Source organism: Anticarsia gemmatalis, chromosome 24 (genome assembly GCF_050436995.1).
Source record: "Anticarsia gemmatalis isolate Benzon Research Colony breed Stoneville strain chromosome 24, ilAntGemm2 primary, whole genome shotgun sequence".
Lineage (NCBI taxonomy): Eukaryota > Metazoa > Arthropoda > Insecta > Lepidoptera > Erebidae > Anticarsia > Anticarsia gemmatalis.
The window spans coordinates 9323607-9340725 of NC_134768.1; the positions used below are offsets into that span (position 1 = coordinate 9323607).

Below are 17119 nucleotides of genomic sequence, written 5' to 3' on the forward strand. Positions count from 1 at the left end.
TTCTGATAAAAATATCGATATTTCTTCTTGTTACAAAATCATTGCCTTAATTTACTCAGGGGCACACAGTCATACACTGTCTCCTTTTAAATTTGATTAATTTGGTAATTAAGTAGGCTTTAAGTAGTCATTAATTATGACTTGACGTTACTCGTGGTGGGTGGGTTAGGGTCCAAACACATAAAATACTTAAAAGTTTTCGAAAGTAGATTTTGCTAATACTTTTATGCCGTTTCAAGCCAAACGCTTTTTTGACTTAGATATCTCTAAAAATGTTATTAATCCCTTCCAAATGGTGTGCCATATGCATAATAATACCTATATTAAAACTCAATTAATAACACTTATGACTGAGTCGTTAGGTACAATTACACAAACAGAGTTTTGAAGTATCATATCTTCGAAAAGATAGGTCTAAATCTAAGTTGTCATCCAACAGCTGTTTGCCTGTTTCCTTGAAACAACCGTCTACCCAACACCTTGTTTGGTATCTTGTTTGAAGCGAACAGTTCTCAATACATCTTATAGAGCTGTATCAATCAATCCTGCTAAGGTCTACGCTAGCCTAAGGTTGCGTTTCTACCGAAGCAGATCTCGACAGAACGCAGTAGATATGATAATGATACAGTTTCTAATAACACTAAGTGGAGATTTCTTATAAATAGGGATGTTTCCAATAATTAGTCCGCCCGTCAGATAATTTTAAAATATTAGAACCCTAATTTTTTTGTTAATTAATAATCAATAAAGTGACTAACTTAAAAAACATTAAAGTTATGGAGTGGAGGCTAATGTCGTCACGATGTTGTACATTTTGTACTCTAACGTGACGTCATGCGATTTTTAACTCAATGTATCCCCGTAACAATTTGATTATCCACAGAAATGACAAATACGTGTGTAATTTTTCACAGTCGACTAGATGGACTAAAAAAACAAAATAAGTCATCATCCCTATAGGCGGTCCACTCCAGCCATCACAAGCGCAATTCTTTATAATCTGCACTGTCGAGTATTGAGAGTTTGACATTTAGAATGTACTGCCAAAATAGTTCCTAAGACGCCCGGTAGAGGCGGTGATCAGTACCTCGATTCTGTACCACTATCGACTACCGACAACCGGCTAGCTACCGACATTTTGACATTTAGAATGTACTGCCAAAACGATGCCAGAGGCATCGATGACAGGTCGGTTGTCGGATCTCGATAGTAGTTGTGAATCGAGCTACTGATTTTCATACAACATTTTTCGATGACAAGCCAGTTGTCGGTAGTCGATAGTAGTAAAGAATCGAGCTACACATCTTCAGTTTAAACGCACCTTTATAGTCAATAAAACGTGCGATTTTAATACCAATCAAGATGTAAGTGTAATGTCGAAACATATAGATGCAGTTAAATGTTCTTCGAACGTGGACGCCGCAGTACTGTGTGGTGTGGCCCTAATACAACGGCAGTGACAAAAAATGACTAGTATAAGAATATAAACAATCGCTTTAAGAATAGTGATCCATTATTTATAAGTGATTGTTGACATCAACGTGTGCTATTGGTGTGAGTGTGTGAATCTAGCGAAAGAAATTTTGGTAAAAATACATTTTTATTTTATTTTTCTTAGAAGAGATTTCTCGAGATATTTGATGTGGTTTTTTACCTATATATTTAATAAAATGGCGTCTGTTAGTGAGTGACTAACTGTGTGACAAACAACGTATAGCCGAAACAAATAAAATCAAGAGCTGAAGATTGTATGATATGACTGTTCCTTACAGTATATAGGGTAGAACTAAGGTAGGATTTTTTGAAATTCCACACTACAGGGGGTGAAATGGGGCGAAAGTTAGTGTTTTTTTTGTAAATTATGAGTTTTTTTATGTAAATAATATGAACCAAATAAAAATTGCGTTTTAAAGACGTGACTCAACTATCGCAATTTCGAGAAAATAACACACATACTTTATTTATATAGGGGTTTAAAAGATTGTAACATGTTCATTGACATTAGTAGCAGACTGTACCCAAAAAATCTAATTTTTATTTTCAGATTTAACTCAATTTAAGAAGTAAAAGAAAAACCAACAACTCGTAAATGTTGATAGCGTTGTTGTGTGTGTTGTTGTGCGCATGCGTGTTGTTGCTACGCATGCGTACGTCACGTGCGTATGCGCACAAACTACCTCCCGCTTACTACAAATCATTACCTATTATCGGAATCACACATTTGTTCCTTACTGATTCCGCAAGTAAGTAAAAAAATACTTTTTCTTTAACTTTGTTTATATATAACTCCCATATTCAGTATTTGAAACTTCTACAAACGTACAAACAATGGACATAAAGTATAACCAGACACGAAATAGTTATCTGTAGATACACAAATATATATTCAATGTGGGGAAACAACTCACGACCTCTCGACGCATTGGTAGCGCGAGGTGTTCACTAGCCAAAACGCTACACAAGACGATCATAACTTAGAAAGTACCTAAGCCTTTTTGTCCCAGGAGATTGTGTATTTATGACCGCTAATCGAATTCCCAGGCTCAATTCCCGCAAGCAAATTGCTTTTGTGCTTTTCTAAATTAGAATAAGCTAATAGATAAAGCTTTTCTAAATAGTTCAGAGTTTGATAACGTGCTCGGTACAAGAGACTCTCCCTTAGCTCATGGGACTAACATTGTTAATGTTAGTCCTAGTTAATGTTGCATCCTGTGCACGCTTAATTCGACTAACCTCCGATATCTCAGGTACCTACATTAAGCGGTAGTTTATCTATTTAAAAGCGTTTTTTATATGAGTTTAAACGCAATTGACTAGATAAACTATCGCTAAATGTAGGTACCTCAGATATCGGAGGTTAGTCGAATTAACTACGACCCAGACAGTGGGAGTTAAAGTTTCTAGATTTTCTTATAATATACTTATAATTAGCATAACAGTTAAATAACAAACTATTGTTCTTTGTTAAAGCCTTTGACCGCAATTAGGTAGATTTTCGTCTGCGTCAGTGTTACCAACAAAAATAGCTATTTTTCTCACGATAAACAAAATAATTGTCATGACAGTTACATAATTAAATGTTAATGAAACAATGTAAATGCATTATGACAATAATTGCATAATATTAAAACTTATTTAGAAGTATATTGCAGGAAGTTGTGACGATTAGTGACAAATTAAAAGTCATTCATGTTTCTTCTAAATGTTAATAAGTGATTATGTTTTTTAGGTCAAACATAAAATAAACATATAAACAATCTGTAGGTTAAGCAACCTTGGCGCAGTTATTTTGTAGGTGGGTTACCGTATACTGATATTTGAGCTGAGCGTCTGCGTGCTTTGAAGGGCACGTAAAAAGTCGGTCTCTGTTGTTGTCTGGCATAACAACCGGTAAACCATGTCGAAGACCTTTCGGATGGCTTGAAGAACTTTGACAATAAGTTGGCCACTAACCATATATTATGATAAAATAAAAATGAAATTATCAAACAAAGGCCCCTTGGCGCTACTGTGTACGTTTGTGAAAAACTCAAAATTATTGAAAAGATTTCTATACAGTTTTCACTAACAGATTTTCAGTTACTACATTTACCCGGGCAACTCCGGAGCGAGCCTTTATATCTTATGATAAATATATTTTTATGTCCGTACAGAATTTTGGAGCCTGGTGAAATCCATTTGTGAAGACACTATTAGAAAAGGTGGTGTGACCTCCACAAGCATAGCAGGTGACAATTATTATTGTAAGTATATTAAATTATATAAAACACTGTTCAGGTATGTCTCTATCTATGGTCTCTCTGATTAAAGAATAGACATTAGCTACCTTTACACACACACACTCTATAGCACGTTTAAGGAGTGTGTAGAATTACGCGCAGGAAAGCAGAGAACTCTTCGCTCGCGGCTTTCTTCGCGGGCTTGATAGATGAGCGCGGCGCGTGGTCTTTCCTTTCCCCTTACACGCGCGCTCTTTCACGCGCGATTTTTGTAAAGCGTTTGTGTAAAGGGGGCTATTCGGGCTTGCGATCTTGACCTTCCCAAGATTCTTTAATTTCTTCCCCACAGCTGCAGTGTCCCACAGACTTAGTCTTAGATGTTGATTGTTGGATTTTCAAGAAAAAATAAATTTTTCGGGAGACACTCAGAATTCCCTGACTAGAAAAATCGTTGAGTACTACTCCAGTTCCGGTTCCAGATTCACTATTTATCTATAACCGTCAGATAACCTGTCTAACCGAAAAATGCGGGCAAATATATGAAAATATCTATTAATATTCCACATGTTAAGTAGCTGTGATAAAACCGGCCATAACTGTCAGTAGGTATAATATGTCTTAGGCTGCCAATCCATAGATGCGGAGCTAGACTGCGGTGCGGAGAAACGGATAAATACTTTTTTATGCTTTGAAAAGACTACTTCCGCGCTAAGAATTGCACTTGTGTCGTTGGGACTTTAACAAACATACATACAACGGACACAAAGTACTACCAGACCCGAAACAATTATTTGTGGATCGCACAAATAACTGTTCCGCGTAGAAATCGAACCCACGACCGCCCGACGCAATAGTAACCTAACCTAAACCACTGCGCCACGGTGGACACTAACCAATAGGAGTGCAAAAAAATCTTCTCTTGTCTTGTGTGGTCCGATGGGTTAATATATTTCCGTTCCTCTGCACTGCAGCCTCGCTCCGAACCGGTGAAAAGGCCTTGAACGAATTAATTATTTTATTTACTTCTGTCTAATACAGTTGTCACAGACCCCGAAGATGCCATGACAGTGGCCAACACGTGTTTAGAGAAGCATCACTTGTACAAGTTTGGCGAAGATGCTTTCGGACAGAGTCTCTTTACAGCATCAGGTTTGTAAATGTTATTTCTCCTATACGTTTTGTGACTCTAGACTCAGAGAATTGTCCTCTTTTGTGAAGTTAAGGTCACTTGCGTGCTTTGGAGGCTTCGTAAAACTATTGGTCCAGTGCCTGATAGGTCGTATCGAATACCCTTCTTGGTCATTTAGGGAGGGAGAAGATGGGGAATGTGATTGAGAAACTGTAACCACACTTCGACGAATGAAAGTATTTGGCAGCGTAACAGAATCTCGGCTAGAAAGTAGCTAATAATAATAGATTTTTTATAAAACATTAATAGTAACATTAGACGCACTGCCAAAACTCATCATTCTTACTTAGTGATATTGTTTCATGCTTTCACCAAGGGATTTTTAAAAATCTTGAGGCTATGTCGACCCTACAACGGACAAGTCGATACACTAGTCAATCCTGTAAAACCTTTCACTTTCAGTTCCAATATGGAAGCGTCACAGAAAACTTCTGAGTTCAGCGTTCAGTTTGCCCATCATCCAAGGATACTTGGAGACCTTCAACAGACAAGCGGAAAAGCTTGTCAGTCAGATGGACCAGTTTGCTGATCAGAAACCGTTTCCAGCTACTGCATTTATACATAATATATCTTTGGAGACCTCGTGCCGTGAGTGACATTTTACTTTTGGTGATGATGTGAGGGAAAAAGTAGGGGAGGGGGGAGCCTTTGTGTAGTAGTTCTCACTACTAAACAAAGACTTGAGTAATGTAAATATGAGTGATAATAATGTGCATTAATGAATCGTGTTATGAATAACTTTTAATAATCTAAGCAAGGATTGAGGGTCAATTCTTCGGCACTATACCCAAGGACCCAGAAGCATATTATGTAACCAAGTTACGAATACTTGGGGGATAACCCCTACAACCAGCTTAAAAAACCCTACCCTACCTTTGATCTTCAACACCCCTATAAATTATATCAACAAAATTTAGTGGTTCAGCCGAGACAAACTAAAATAAGAAGAAAGAAACAAAAATAATCCTGCAGTATGAAATACCGTATAGTACTACTAAACGTGTACAAATGCCACGCGGTCAATGACCACACTAAGTATTTTCATATTTTTTTGAGTTATCTAATTTTATGTACAATTATGATATAATAATAAATTTTACTCATTAATGTCCCACTGCTGGGCAAGGGTCTCCTTCCGTAATGAGGAAGGGGTTAGACCTTGAGTCCACCACGCTGGCCAAGTGCGGGTTGGGGACTTTGCATGCCCTCAATAAATGTATTAAACAATTTTTAGGCATGCAAGGTTTCCTCACGATGTTTTCCTTCACCGTTGGAGCATGTGATAATTATTTCTAACACACACATAACTTCGAAAAGTCATTGGTGTGTTGCCTCGGGTTCGAACCTGCGACCACTTGAGTGGGAGGTGTCAACTTATACCACTCGGCTATCACTGCTATATGTATAATTTATTTATTTAAATATGCTAAAATCGTTAGTCAAGCATCTAAATGCCGCATGAGGACAGTTAATTACCATATCTGGTTATATAAGCTTTCGCCGTGTTTCGGAGGGCACGTTAAATTGCGGGTCCCGGCTGTCGTTTTCGAAGATCTTTGACAGTCGTTGCCAGTAGTCAGAAGCTTGATAGTCTGACAACCAGTATTACCGAAGGGTGTTATAACCTAGGTAACTGGGTTGTGGAGGTCCGATAGGCAGTCGCTCCATGTAAAATACTGATAATCAGCTACATCTGGTGAGACTGGGAGCCGACTCCAATACAGTTGGAAGAAAGACTAGACCAATGATAATGGTTATATAATATACAAGCTTTAGAAAAGACTCGGCTATTGTTGCTACTATTATAATATTAGAATCTACTTTATTCTAGGAACTGCAATCGGGACGACTGAGGGACAAAACGAAGAATTCTTTCAAAACTACTTGAGAACGCTCCGTGATGTCATCAATTTGGTGACAGAGAGAATACAAAACTTCTGGTTGCTGAGTGATACGATCTACAAACTATCTGGTAGAAAGAAGAGGCAGGATGATTTAGTGGACTTATTGCATGAAATGCTAGATGGAGTGAGTTTTTCTTCTTATAGCCTAACTTATTCTTCTTTTTACCGTGACTTCCGCGTGAAGATTTTCCGGAGTAAAAAGTATCTAATATGTTTCAGTAAATTCAGTAGCTCGATTCTCTACTACTATCGACTACCGACAACCGAACTGTCATCGAGAATTTTTTTATGAAAATCTGGTCAGCGCCTCTGACGGGTGTCGTAGGAAACATTTTGGCAGTACATTCTAAATGTCAAATGTCGATAGCTAGCCGGTTGTCGGTAGTCGATAGTGGTAGAGAATCGAGGTACAGGTTCTAAACTTGCCGTATTTTTTGCTATATTTATTCTTTTAAAAACAATTATATTTATAACTAGCTGACCCGCGCAACTTCGCTTTCGTTACATAAGAGAGAGCGTCATAATTTTCCCCGTTTTTGTTACTTTTTTTACTGTTACTCTGCTCTTATTATAGCCTTCCTCGATAAATGGGCTATCTAACACTGAAAGAATTTTTAAAATCGGACCCGTAGTTCCTGAGATTAGCGCGTTCAAACAAACAAACAAACAAACTCTTCAGCTTTATAATATTAGTATAGATATCATATTTAATTATTCTGAGTACTTCACCGGTCGACGATAATGGAAAGAAAAGCTACTAATTTGCTTGTGATTTTAATTTCATATCAATTTCCTATTGAATTTATATAATAGTCCAAACTATTGCATTTATAATAATAGCATTATTTATGAGACTTGCGTAGTACTTACAACTCGGTCATAACAATATGTGAAGAATATTATAAACTAGCTGACCCGCGCAACTTCGCTTGCGTCACATAAGAGAATAATAATTTTCCCCGTTTTTGTAATACTTTCACTGGTACTCTGCTCCTATTGCTCATAGCGTGATGATATATAGCCTATAGCCTTCCTCGATAAATGGACTATCTAACACTGAAAGAATTTTTCACATCGGACCAGTAGTTTCCGAGATTAGCGCGTTCAAACAAACAAACAAACAAACAAACTCTTCAGCTTTATTATATTAGTATAAATGAAAATAAAGTAGGGATAGTAAAAGTGACATTTTTTATCTCTATTTATCATTACGCGGAAGTGGAATGATTTTACTTACGTCATTCTAAATAAGTATAGCCCTTGTTGGCATGGCAAAGGGTTTCGTTATTTTGTTAAATTTTTGTCTGTTCTTTATTCTTTGCCAAAATAGATGTAAACGATATCTATGCATATCTTTGTGGCCAATTTTATATTCTATATTTGTAGTGAATCAAAGAAATATCTCCAAAAATTAAATTCAAAAAGTTTTTTTAATGCCAATTAATTTTAATATATTCAAAAGCATTGACCTTTTTTAGAACGTTATAAACAATTCCGGTTTCTGATGTTTTTTAAAAATTCTATTTTTACCAAACAAGTTCAAAACTAAGCCCTTCTAAATAAAGAAGCCCTTGACATGTAAATATTTCCGGAGTTAAATACAAAACTGAGTAATTATTGATAAACGTTGCTAAGTAATAAAAATATTTGTTTGTTGTTGTTAAAATTTGTATTGTACGAAGCAGATAGTCTTTTGAGAAAAACTAACGTAATTTTATGTATACATACGTATACAGTTGTACAGATATACATACATAAAATCACGCAGTTATAGGGGCAGGCAGAGACCAGAGAACGGCAGCTTGCACGATCTTTGGTTGTTTCATTCACATCCAATCATTTCGTCATTGTCGTACATCTATATGAATAAAAATGAATTGCTGTTCGTTAGTCTCGCTAAAACTCGAGAACAGCTAGATCGATATGGCTAATTTTGGTATTGAATTATTTGTGGAAGTCCAGAGAAGGTGTAAACGGTGAAAACTTTGAAAATGCGCGGTATTAAATCAAAACAAGAAAGCGTGAACGGAGCTGCGCGGGTCAGCTAGTCTAAATAAAATCACGAATGATAATTTATATTCGTTCTAATATTACACAACATTTTTAGATTGTGAAGACAACGGCTACAGTACAAGACAAACAAAATAATAATTTAACAAAACGGACAGGTTTCACTTCTTTCTTAGAAGCGCTCTTAGAACTGAGAGAGAACAACTTATTTACTGATAAAGAATTGAGGGAAGAATTGGATGTGACTATTGCAGCGGCCTTCGAACCCACGGCACTGACGCTTGAAGCTGCTTTGGTGCTGCTTGGGTCATATCCTGCAGTCCAGGATCGACTGTTTCAGGAGTAAGTTTATTTGTATTATCTATACATATAATGATGTTAGCATAACAAGAACTGTGATAGCGAGTGGTAAAAGTTGGTACCTCCCACGCAAGTGGTTGCAGGTTCGAACCCGAGGTATCACACCTATGACTTTTCGAAGTTATGTGTGTATTAGAATTAATTATTACTTGTTCCAACGGTGTAGGATAACAAAGTACTTAAAGGTCCGCAAAGTTTTCAACCTGCACTTGGCCAGCATGTTGGACTCAAGGCCTAACCAGCCGTGGCAAATTTTTGGGTTAAAATGGTAACTACTTCTGTAAGGCGGACTTGGATTTGATTCCTGGAATTTGCTGATGTTTTTCCACCTTTCGCCAGCCTGACGTCAACTCTTCGCGGGAAGCGATGACAACGCTTTGTTTATTTATTTTTTCTCTCCCCTTTTCAGAATAATGCAACATATTGGTCCAGACAGAGATGTGACAAGGGAAGATTTATCTAAATTAGTGTACACAGAAGCAGTGATAAAAGAAAGCCTCAGAATAATACCCGTAGCACCACTTGCACCTAGATCTATTGACAAAGATGTTGAATTGAGTAAGTACTTTTTATAATCCATGCATAATATCACGCCTGATGTACGCCTATTTCACGGGCTTATTATATAACGGACATTTTGAATACTATTCAGAATATTCTATCTATACTAATATTATAAAGCTGAAGAGTTTGTTTGTTTGTTTGTTTGTTTGTTTGTTTGAACGCGCTAATCTCAGGAACTACTGGTTCGATTTGAAAAATTCTTTCAGTGTTAGATAGTCCATTTATCGTGGAAGGCTATAAGGCTATATATCATCACGCTACGACCAATAGAAGCAGAGTAGCAATAAAAAATGTTACAAAAACGGGAAAATTTTTGACCCATTCTATCTTATGTGACGCAAGCGAAGATGCGCGGGTCAGCTAGTTTAATATAAACAGCATTTAACTCTACTGAAAATTATGCTTTGGTTATAGTTGAAGACCTGAGATAAAAGATTGTGATAGAGAATTTTTTTAAACTAACTTTACTATTATTACAAATTCCAACACGAATCATCTACTGAACTGGATTTACTCATAGAGAGTCTATATTTTTATAGTAGGAAATCTTTTCATACGGACGGAGTAGCAAATAAAAAATAATGAATTTAACCCTTTATTTTTTTATTAGTTACTGTCCCAATGCTAGGCAACGGTCATCTCCCGTAATTTGGAAGGGATTAATCCTGGAGTACATCATGCTAGCCAAATGTGGGATTACGGAATCACGCAGTCATCAGTGACTAGTAATAGTTAATATTCTTCTTTTAGAAAATTATACAATACCAGCTGGTAGTCAGTGTGTGCTGATGATGTACGGCATCCATCGAGATCCTGTTTGGGGTCCAGACGCTGATCAGTTCAGACCGGAGCGATGGCTGGAGCCTGACACTCTACCAGACACTGCTAAGGCGTTCGCTGGCTTCAGCATCGGGAGACGGTCTTGCGTTGGTATGTTTTAAAATTAAAACTTAATTTCTATAAATAATATAATATATGTATACGGATATATGTTTACGGATCGAATAGATATTTTAATAAGTCAAAACTGCTCGCAATTAATGTTGTTTTTTTAATTTAGCATTTTATAAGATTATTACAATATATTTATCTTATGTATAAAATTTCCACTATGTAACAATTTTGTCACAATGTTAGTTACCGTACTCCTCCGAAACGGCTTGACCGATTTTTGTAAACATATTGAGTAGGTCTGAGAATCGGCCAACATCTATTTTTCATACTCCCAAGTGACACTATTTTATATTTATATGGCAAAACGACGTTTGCACGGTCAGCTAGCAAATTTATATCATTACTTTGTTTGCAGGTAAAATATACGCGATGACGTCACTGAAGGTGTCGCTGGTACACTTAGTACGGAAGTATCACGTGATGGGTGATCATAACAAACTGCAGTTCAAGCTGGATGTCACATTGAAGCCCGTGAAAGGACACGAGATCAGTCTCATACGAAGAAATAAGGACCATCTTTAGGATTAAGCGCAAGCACTGAAAATAGACTAATAAACTTTACATAACTTATTTTCAATAAAAATGTTTTTTTTTAAACTTCTTCCTTATACATTGATTAATCCTCTTTCATCGCGGGAACTATACAATCATACTTGTATAGCCATACGATAATACCTTATGAAAATTGTTCTCTATATGTATAATCTGCGACGACCCATCATAATCTAAAATCAAATAAAAGTGCATGCTTTTTATCGTGCGGACGTAAATAGAAACGCCGGGAGGAGGCGCCCTAGCAAGACATACATAGATCATATCGGCTGACTCGCGCAACTTCGCTTGCGTCACATAAGAGATAATGGGTCAAAATGTTCCCCGTTTTTGTAACATTTTTTTACTGGTACTCTGCTCCTATTCGTTGTAGCGTGATGATATATAACCTATAGCCTTCCTCGATAAATGGTCTATCTAACACTGAAAGAATTTTCAAATCGGACCGAATATTGTGTTGTTACAAGGTCAGGTGCGTAGTACTCGTAACCGGAGTTCCTGTATGACAAAATGTGTGTTTTTTATCTCTCCATACGCCGGTAGAATCAACGCGTGCTTTTATGTATGTACATATGTGTGGTGAACCTAAACTCCACCTAAACTCCTTCTACTCTATGGTAGATGCCATATATTAATCATATAATGATTTGGCATTCTCTGTCAATAAATATATCAAACACGTAATGCTCGTATTTTATTAATACATAATATTGGCGACGAGGAAAAACTGAACCTAAATGGAAAAGCTACGTAAAAAACGGAGCACCCTACGTGGGATGCTCACCAGACTCGATACCTACATCGAGCAGAGGGCGACGATGTCTGACGAGGACATCACCGCTCGCTCCGCAGCCTTGAAGGACACCATAACAGCACTGCGAGAGTTACAAGAGAAGATAGAAAACAAAACCATAGATGATAACGATGAAACAGCGTATTTACACGAACAAAATTACGGCTACGAATTCGAAGAACTTCACACTATTTTAGTATCAAAACTTTTAACAAAAAAAACCATTATTCAAGGTCAGCGACAGGAAGACCAACATAGAATATACCAATACCATAAGATTATACCAAAAATACAATTTAATCCTTTACATGAATCAGAAACGTTCAATAACTTTAAAAAACGTCTGGAAGTGTACTTTAGACTTAATGAAATTACTGAGCCCCACATGAAGACAAATATTCTTCTGTCTACATTATCACCAGAACTCCATGAAAAATTATGTGATTTAATAGCACCAGACGAACCATTGAATAAGACATTTAACGAAATTACTGAAACACTTGACGACTACTTAGACCCAAAACCTAGCAAATGGGTTCTACAACATAAATTTATATCGAGAACTCAAAAATCGGATGAAACAGTAGCGCAATACGCCGCAGATTTAAAAAAGCTCACTACCAACTGCGAATTTAAATGTCAACACTGCCAGAAAAACATTTCAGAAAGCTTTTTATCTCTTCAACTCATAAGAGGATTGAAAGATAGCGACGCACGTACAAAAATTTTACATGACCGAACAGTATGTACATTTAAACACCTGACACAGATTGCAACATCTATTGAAATGAGTAAAGCAGAAAATACATCAATGCTTCCGAATGAACAACCAAGTAGTGACAATATCAATAAAATTTCCACTGATTCCTACAATAATTCAAAAAAATCTCCTTTTAGAGGAATCACACCAAGAGATTTAAAAGGGAAATGTTTCCGCTGTGGTTTAAATCACGAAACCAAGAAATGTAGCGCTATAAACATAACATGCTATAAATGCAAGAAGGTCGGACACTTAGCTAGTGTGTGTCTACAACGGCGCTCAGATGCGAAGCCCAGTAAGACTACACCGGATATAAATCAATTAAACGACTCAGCGATAAGCGATGATGATGAATGGAATGATATTAATGTTATATCTGGTGAAACATCCGAAAAATACATGATAACGGTACACATTGAACATGCTAAGATAAAAATGGAATTTGACACTGGAGCCACACTTACTTCTATGTCATTACGAGACTACAGAAAATTGAAAATCGGCAAAAGAATCTTTAAAACTAATATAAAACTCAAAACATATACCGGCGAAGTAATCGAACCTGCAGGTGTTGCATACGTTCAATGCAGATGCCAAGGAAAAGAATTCCACGGTAAATTATACCTCATCAACAACAACGTTGACCCCGTTTTTGGCCGGAGTTGGATGAAAGAACTCGAAACTCTAAATTTAGCAGATATAAAAACTTTACAGCAATCAGAAAATCTAGAATTAGACCAGCTTTTGGAACTTTACAAGACATCAGTATTTCGATCCGACTTAGGCGAAATACCCAATTACAGAGGACACCTAAATCTACAAGAAAACACAAGACCAATTTTTATCAAACCACGTAGAATACCGTACGCTTTAAAAACCAAAGTGGATGAAGAGATCGAGCGACTATGCAAACAGGGTGTCATCACGAAAGTCGATCACTCTGATTGGGGTACTCCAGTGGTACCAGTTGTCAAACCGAATGGGAGTATCCGATTGTGCGCTGATTATAAAGTTACACTAAATAAAGTCATACAAGATGAACAATATCCAATACCTATGATAGAAGATATATTTGCAGAGATGAACGGAGGTAAACTATTCTGTACACTCGACATCACCCAGGCATATCTCAACATGACAATGGATGAAGAAAGCGCAATGCTACAAACACTAAGTACGCATCGAGGCACTTTTAAGGTGAACCGCCTAATGTTCGGCGTTAAGGTCGCGCCGAGCCTTTGGCAGAAATTTATGGATAAACTCCTTCAAGATCTCGAAGGTGTAAAATGTTTCTTTGATGACATCATCATTCAAGGCATCAACAAAGAACAATTACTACAGAGACTTAAGCTCGTGTTAGACAAACTAAAAGAAAGTAACCTACGAGTAAACAAAAATAAGTGCCACTTTTTCAAAACAAGCATCGACTATTTGGGACACACTATCGACAAAGAAGGTCTACACAAAAACAGAGAAAAGATTAACGCAATAATTAAAACAGAACGCCCAGTCAACACCGCAGAATTGAGGACATTTCTTGGAATGGCAAATTTTTACAACAAATTTATACCCAACCTATCATCGATCACGAATCCACTGAACAACTTACTCAAGAAAGAATCTAGTTTTCGATGGTCTACAGAATGCGAACAGAGCTTTATACACATTAAAAAAGAAATTCTAAGCGAAAGAGTACTTATACATTTTGATCCCAAGAGGCCCTTGGTTCTTGCAACAGACGCATCTCCACTGGGAATCGGAGCAGTACTGTCACATAGACTCCCAGATGGATCAGAAAGACCGATAGCATTCGCTTCCAGAACACTATCGGATAGCGAGAAGAAGTACAGCCAAATTGACAAAGAAGCTACTGCCATATACTGGGGATTGAAGAAGTTCTTTTATTATTGTTACGGTAGAAAATTTATCCTAGTGACAGACCATAAACCACTGACAATAATTTTCCACCCTCATCAAACGTTACCAGCAATGAGTACAATGCGATTATTCCACTACGCTCATTTCTTATCTGGATTTGACTACAACATTGAATACAGAACTTCGCCTAACAACTCAAATGCAGATTACCTATCCAGGTTCCCAGTAGAAAACACAAAGGCAAACAAAATGGACCAGAATTACAGCTTTCAACTTCAACAAATACATACCATTGATGTCAACCCAAATATCATAGCGAAAGAGACAAGTATTGATTCCGATTATACACCATTAGTACTCGCATTACAAACTGGCCGATCACTTAAAACGCTCGGTTACAATGATAATGAATTTACTTTACAAGATGGATGTATACTAAGAGGAACGCGAGTCTTAATCCCAAAAACATTACGCGAACGAGTGCTGGACGAACTACACCTCGGTCACCCGGGCATTGTGAAAATGAAGCTACTGGCCCGCAGTTTTGTATACTGGAAAGGAATTGACAATGATATCGAAACAAAAGTTAAGTCCTGTAGAACATGTAGATTACAACAAAATGAACCAGAGAAAGCACCACTACACCACTGGGAACACCCAAAGGGCCCCTGGCAAAGGCTTCATATTGATTTTGCCGGACCTGTTTACGGATACTATCTTTTAATAGTTGTAGACGCATTTTCGAAATGGACAGAGATTATACCTACTAAATCAACGACAAGCTCTTGGTGCATCCAAAAATTGAAAGAACTATTTTGCACCTATGGAACACCTCTACTCCTTGTCTCAGACAATGGCCGACAATTCGTATCGGGAGAGTTCGAAAAATTTCTAAAAGACTGTATGATTTCGCACAAAACCTCTGCTCCATACCACCCTGCAACCAATGGACAAGCTGAACGATACGTACAAACAGTCAAGAGAATCTTACGAAGCTTAGAGGGAGAAAGGGGTAATCTTCAAGAGAAACTTGTTATGGTAAAAACTCGCCTCAGACGGACACCAAACTTGAATGGTCAGACACCTTATCAGTTAATGTTTGGAAGAGAAGTTCGAACAGCATTACACTGCATGTTTCTAAACACCCATAAGGAAACTACATCAAAACATCAAGAGATCAAGGTCAGACAGTTGGAAGTCGGCGAACGTGTACAGGCCCGTGACTACACGAGTGCTTCGCACCGTTGGCAGTTTGGTACTATCACAAGACGTCTAGGCCGACTTCATTACGAGATCCGCACCGACAACGGCGATGTCTGGCGCCGACACCTCAACCAGGTGTTGGCTGCATCTTATATTCAGAACAGCTAAGAGGTTAGGAGGGGAGAAATGTGGTGAACCTAAACTCCACCTAAACTCCTTCTACTCTATGGTAGATGCCATATATTAATCATATAATGATTTGGCATTCTCTGTCAATAAATATATCAAACACGTAATGCTCGTATTTTATTAATACATAATAATATGTATTAACCACTAATAGGTTTCACATTTTCAAAGCACGTGTCTGTTCACGAGTAAAGCACACAAATTAAAAAATAGGTTTTTTATGCTAAACTTAAAACCAGTCCCATCAAAAAAATTAACATGAATGTTGATAGATACATTTTTAAATAACGTTCAATCTATAAATAGTCAAAAAAATGTTGTTTTCTTGTTGCTTGGTTTTGATTTTAAAGCAAATCATCGTGACTGAAACTCTCATGCCTAAAAGTTCCAGAAGGTATGCAAAGCCCTTAATCTGCACTTAGACAGTGTGGTCAACTCAAGGCCTTGAGGCTATTGGCCACTTTACATGCCCTCAATATTATTTTTAAGCCCATTACTGTCCCACTGCAGGGCAAGGGTCTCCTCCCAAACGAGGGGGAGGGGCTAGGCGTTAAGTCCATCACGCTGGCCAAGTGCGGGTTGGCTTTGCATGCCCTCAATAAATATATTATTTAACAAATTTTAGGCATGCAAGGTTTCATCTCGATGTTTTTCTTCACCGTTAGAGCAAGTGATAATAAATTATTTCTAATACACAAGTAACTCCGAAAAGCCTTTGGTATGTTGTAGTACATATTATAGTTATAATATCTTTAATTGAAGGCGAGAAGCATTTTGTTGACTGTAGTGCGTTTCTCTACAAACGGTATTGTAGAGTATTGAATATTTGACATTAAAATGTAGTGCCAAAAGTTAGTTCGCCTCGACGCTGTGATATGTTGGGAGGTCGTGGATTCAATTCCGACACGGAACAATTATTTGTGCAATCCACAACGTCGTGCCCGTTGTTTGTATGTTTGTAAAAGTCCCCACGACACAGGAGCAAATATTATCTGTTTTTTTTAAAAAAAGCTCCTACGACGCCCGTAACATTTTTCATACAAA

General features: G+C 37.3%; 1 protein-coding gene across 1 annotated transcript; it reads left to right on the forward strand.

Moving 5' to 3' along the window:
- Positions 1 to 1430: 1430 nt before the first annotated feature.
- LOC142983576 (cytochrome P450 4V2-like) lies at positions 1431 to 11270 on the forward strand. Its single transcript, XM_076130528.1, has 10 exons — positions 1431 to 1586; positions 2045 to 2243; positions 3654 to 3743; positions 4758 to 4868; positions 5311 to 5496; positions 6740 to 6936; positions 8920 to 9164; positions 9592 to 9740; positions 10497 to 10676; positions 11056 to 11270. Exons 2-10 carry the CDS (start codon positions 2090 to 2092, stop codon positions 11220 to 11222), a joined length of 1479 nt encoding a protein of 492 aa, XP_075986643.1. The 5' UTR covers positions 1431 to 1586; positions 2045 to 2089; the 3' UTR covers positions 11223 to 11270.
- Positions 11271 to 17119: the final 5849 nt, after the last annotated feature.

Bases quoted from the DNA above. Each gene is read 5' to 3' on its own strand.
- LOC142983576 (XM_076130528.1), top strand. From the start codon at position 2,090: ATGTTGATAGCGTTGTTGTGTGTGTTGTTGTGCGCATGCGTGTTGTTG. The intron at 4,869-5,310 runs GTTTGTAAATGT...TTTCACTTTCAG, and splicing joins GAGTCTCTTTACAGCATCAG to TTCCAATATGGAAGCGTCAC. The intron at 9,741-10,496 runs GTAAGTACTTTT...TTCTTCTTTTAG, and splicing joins TGACAAAGATGTTGAATTGA to AAAATTATACAATACCAGCT.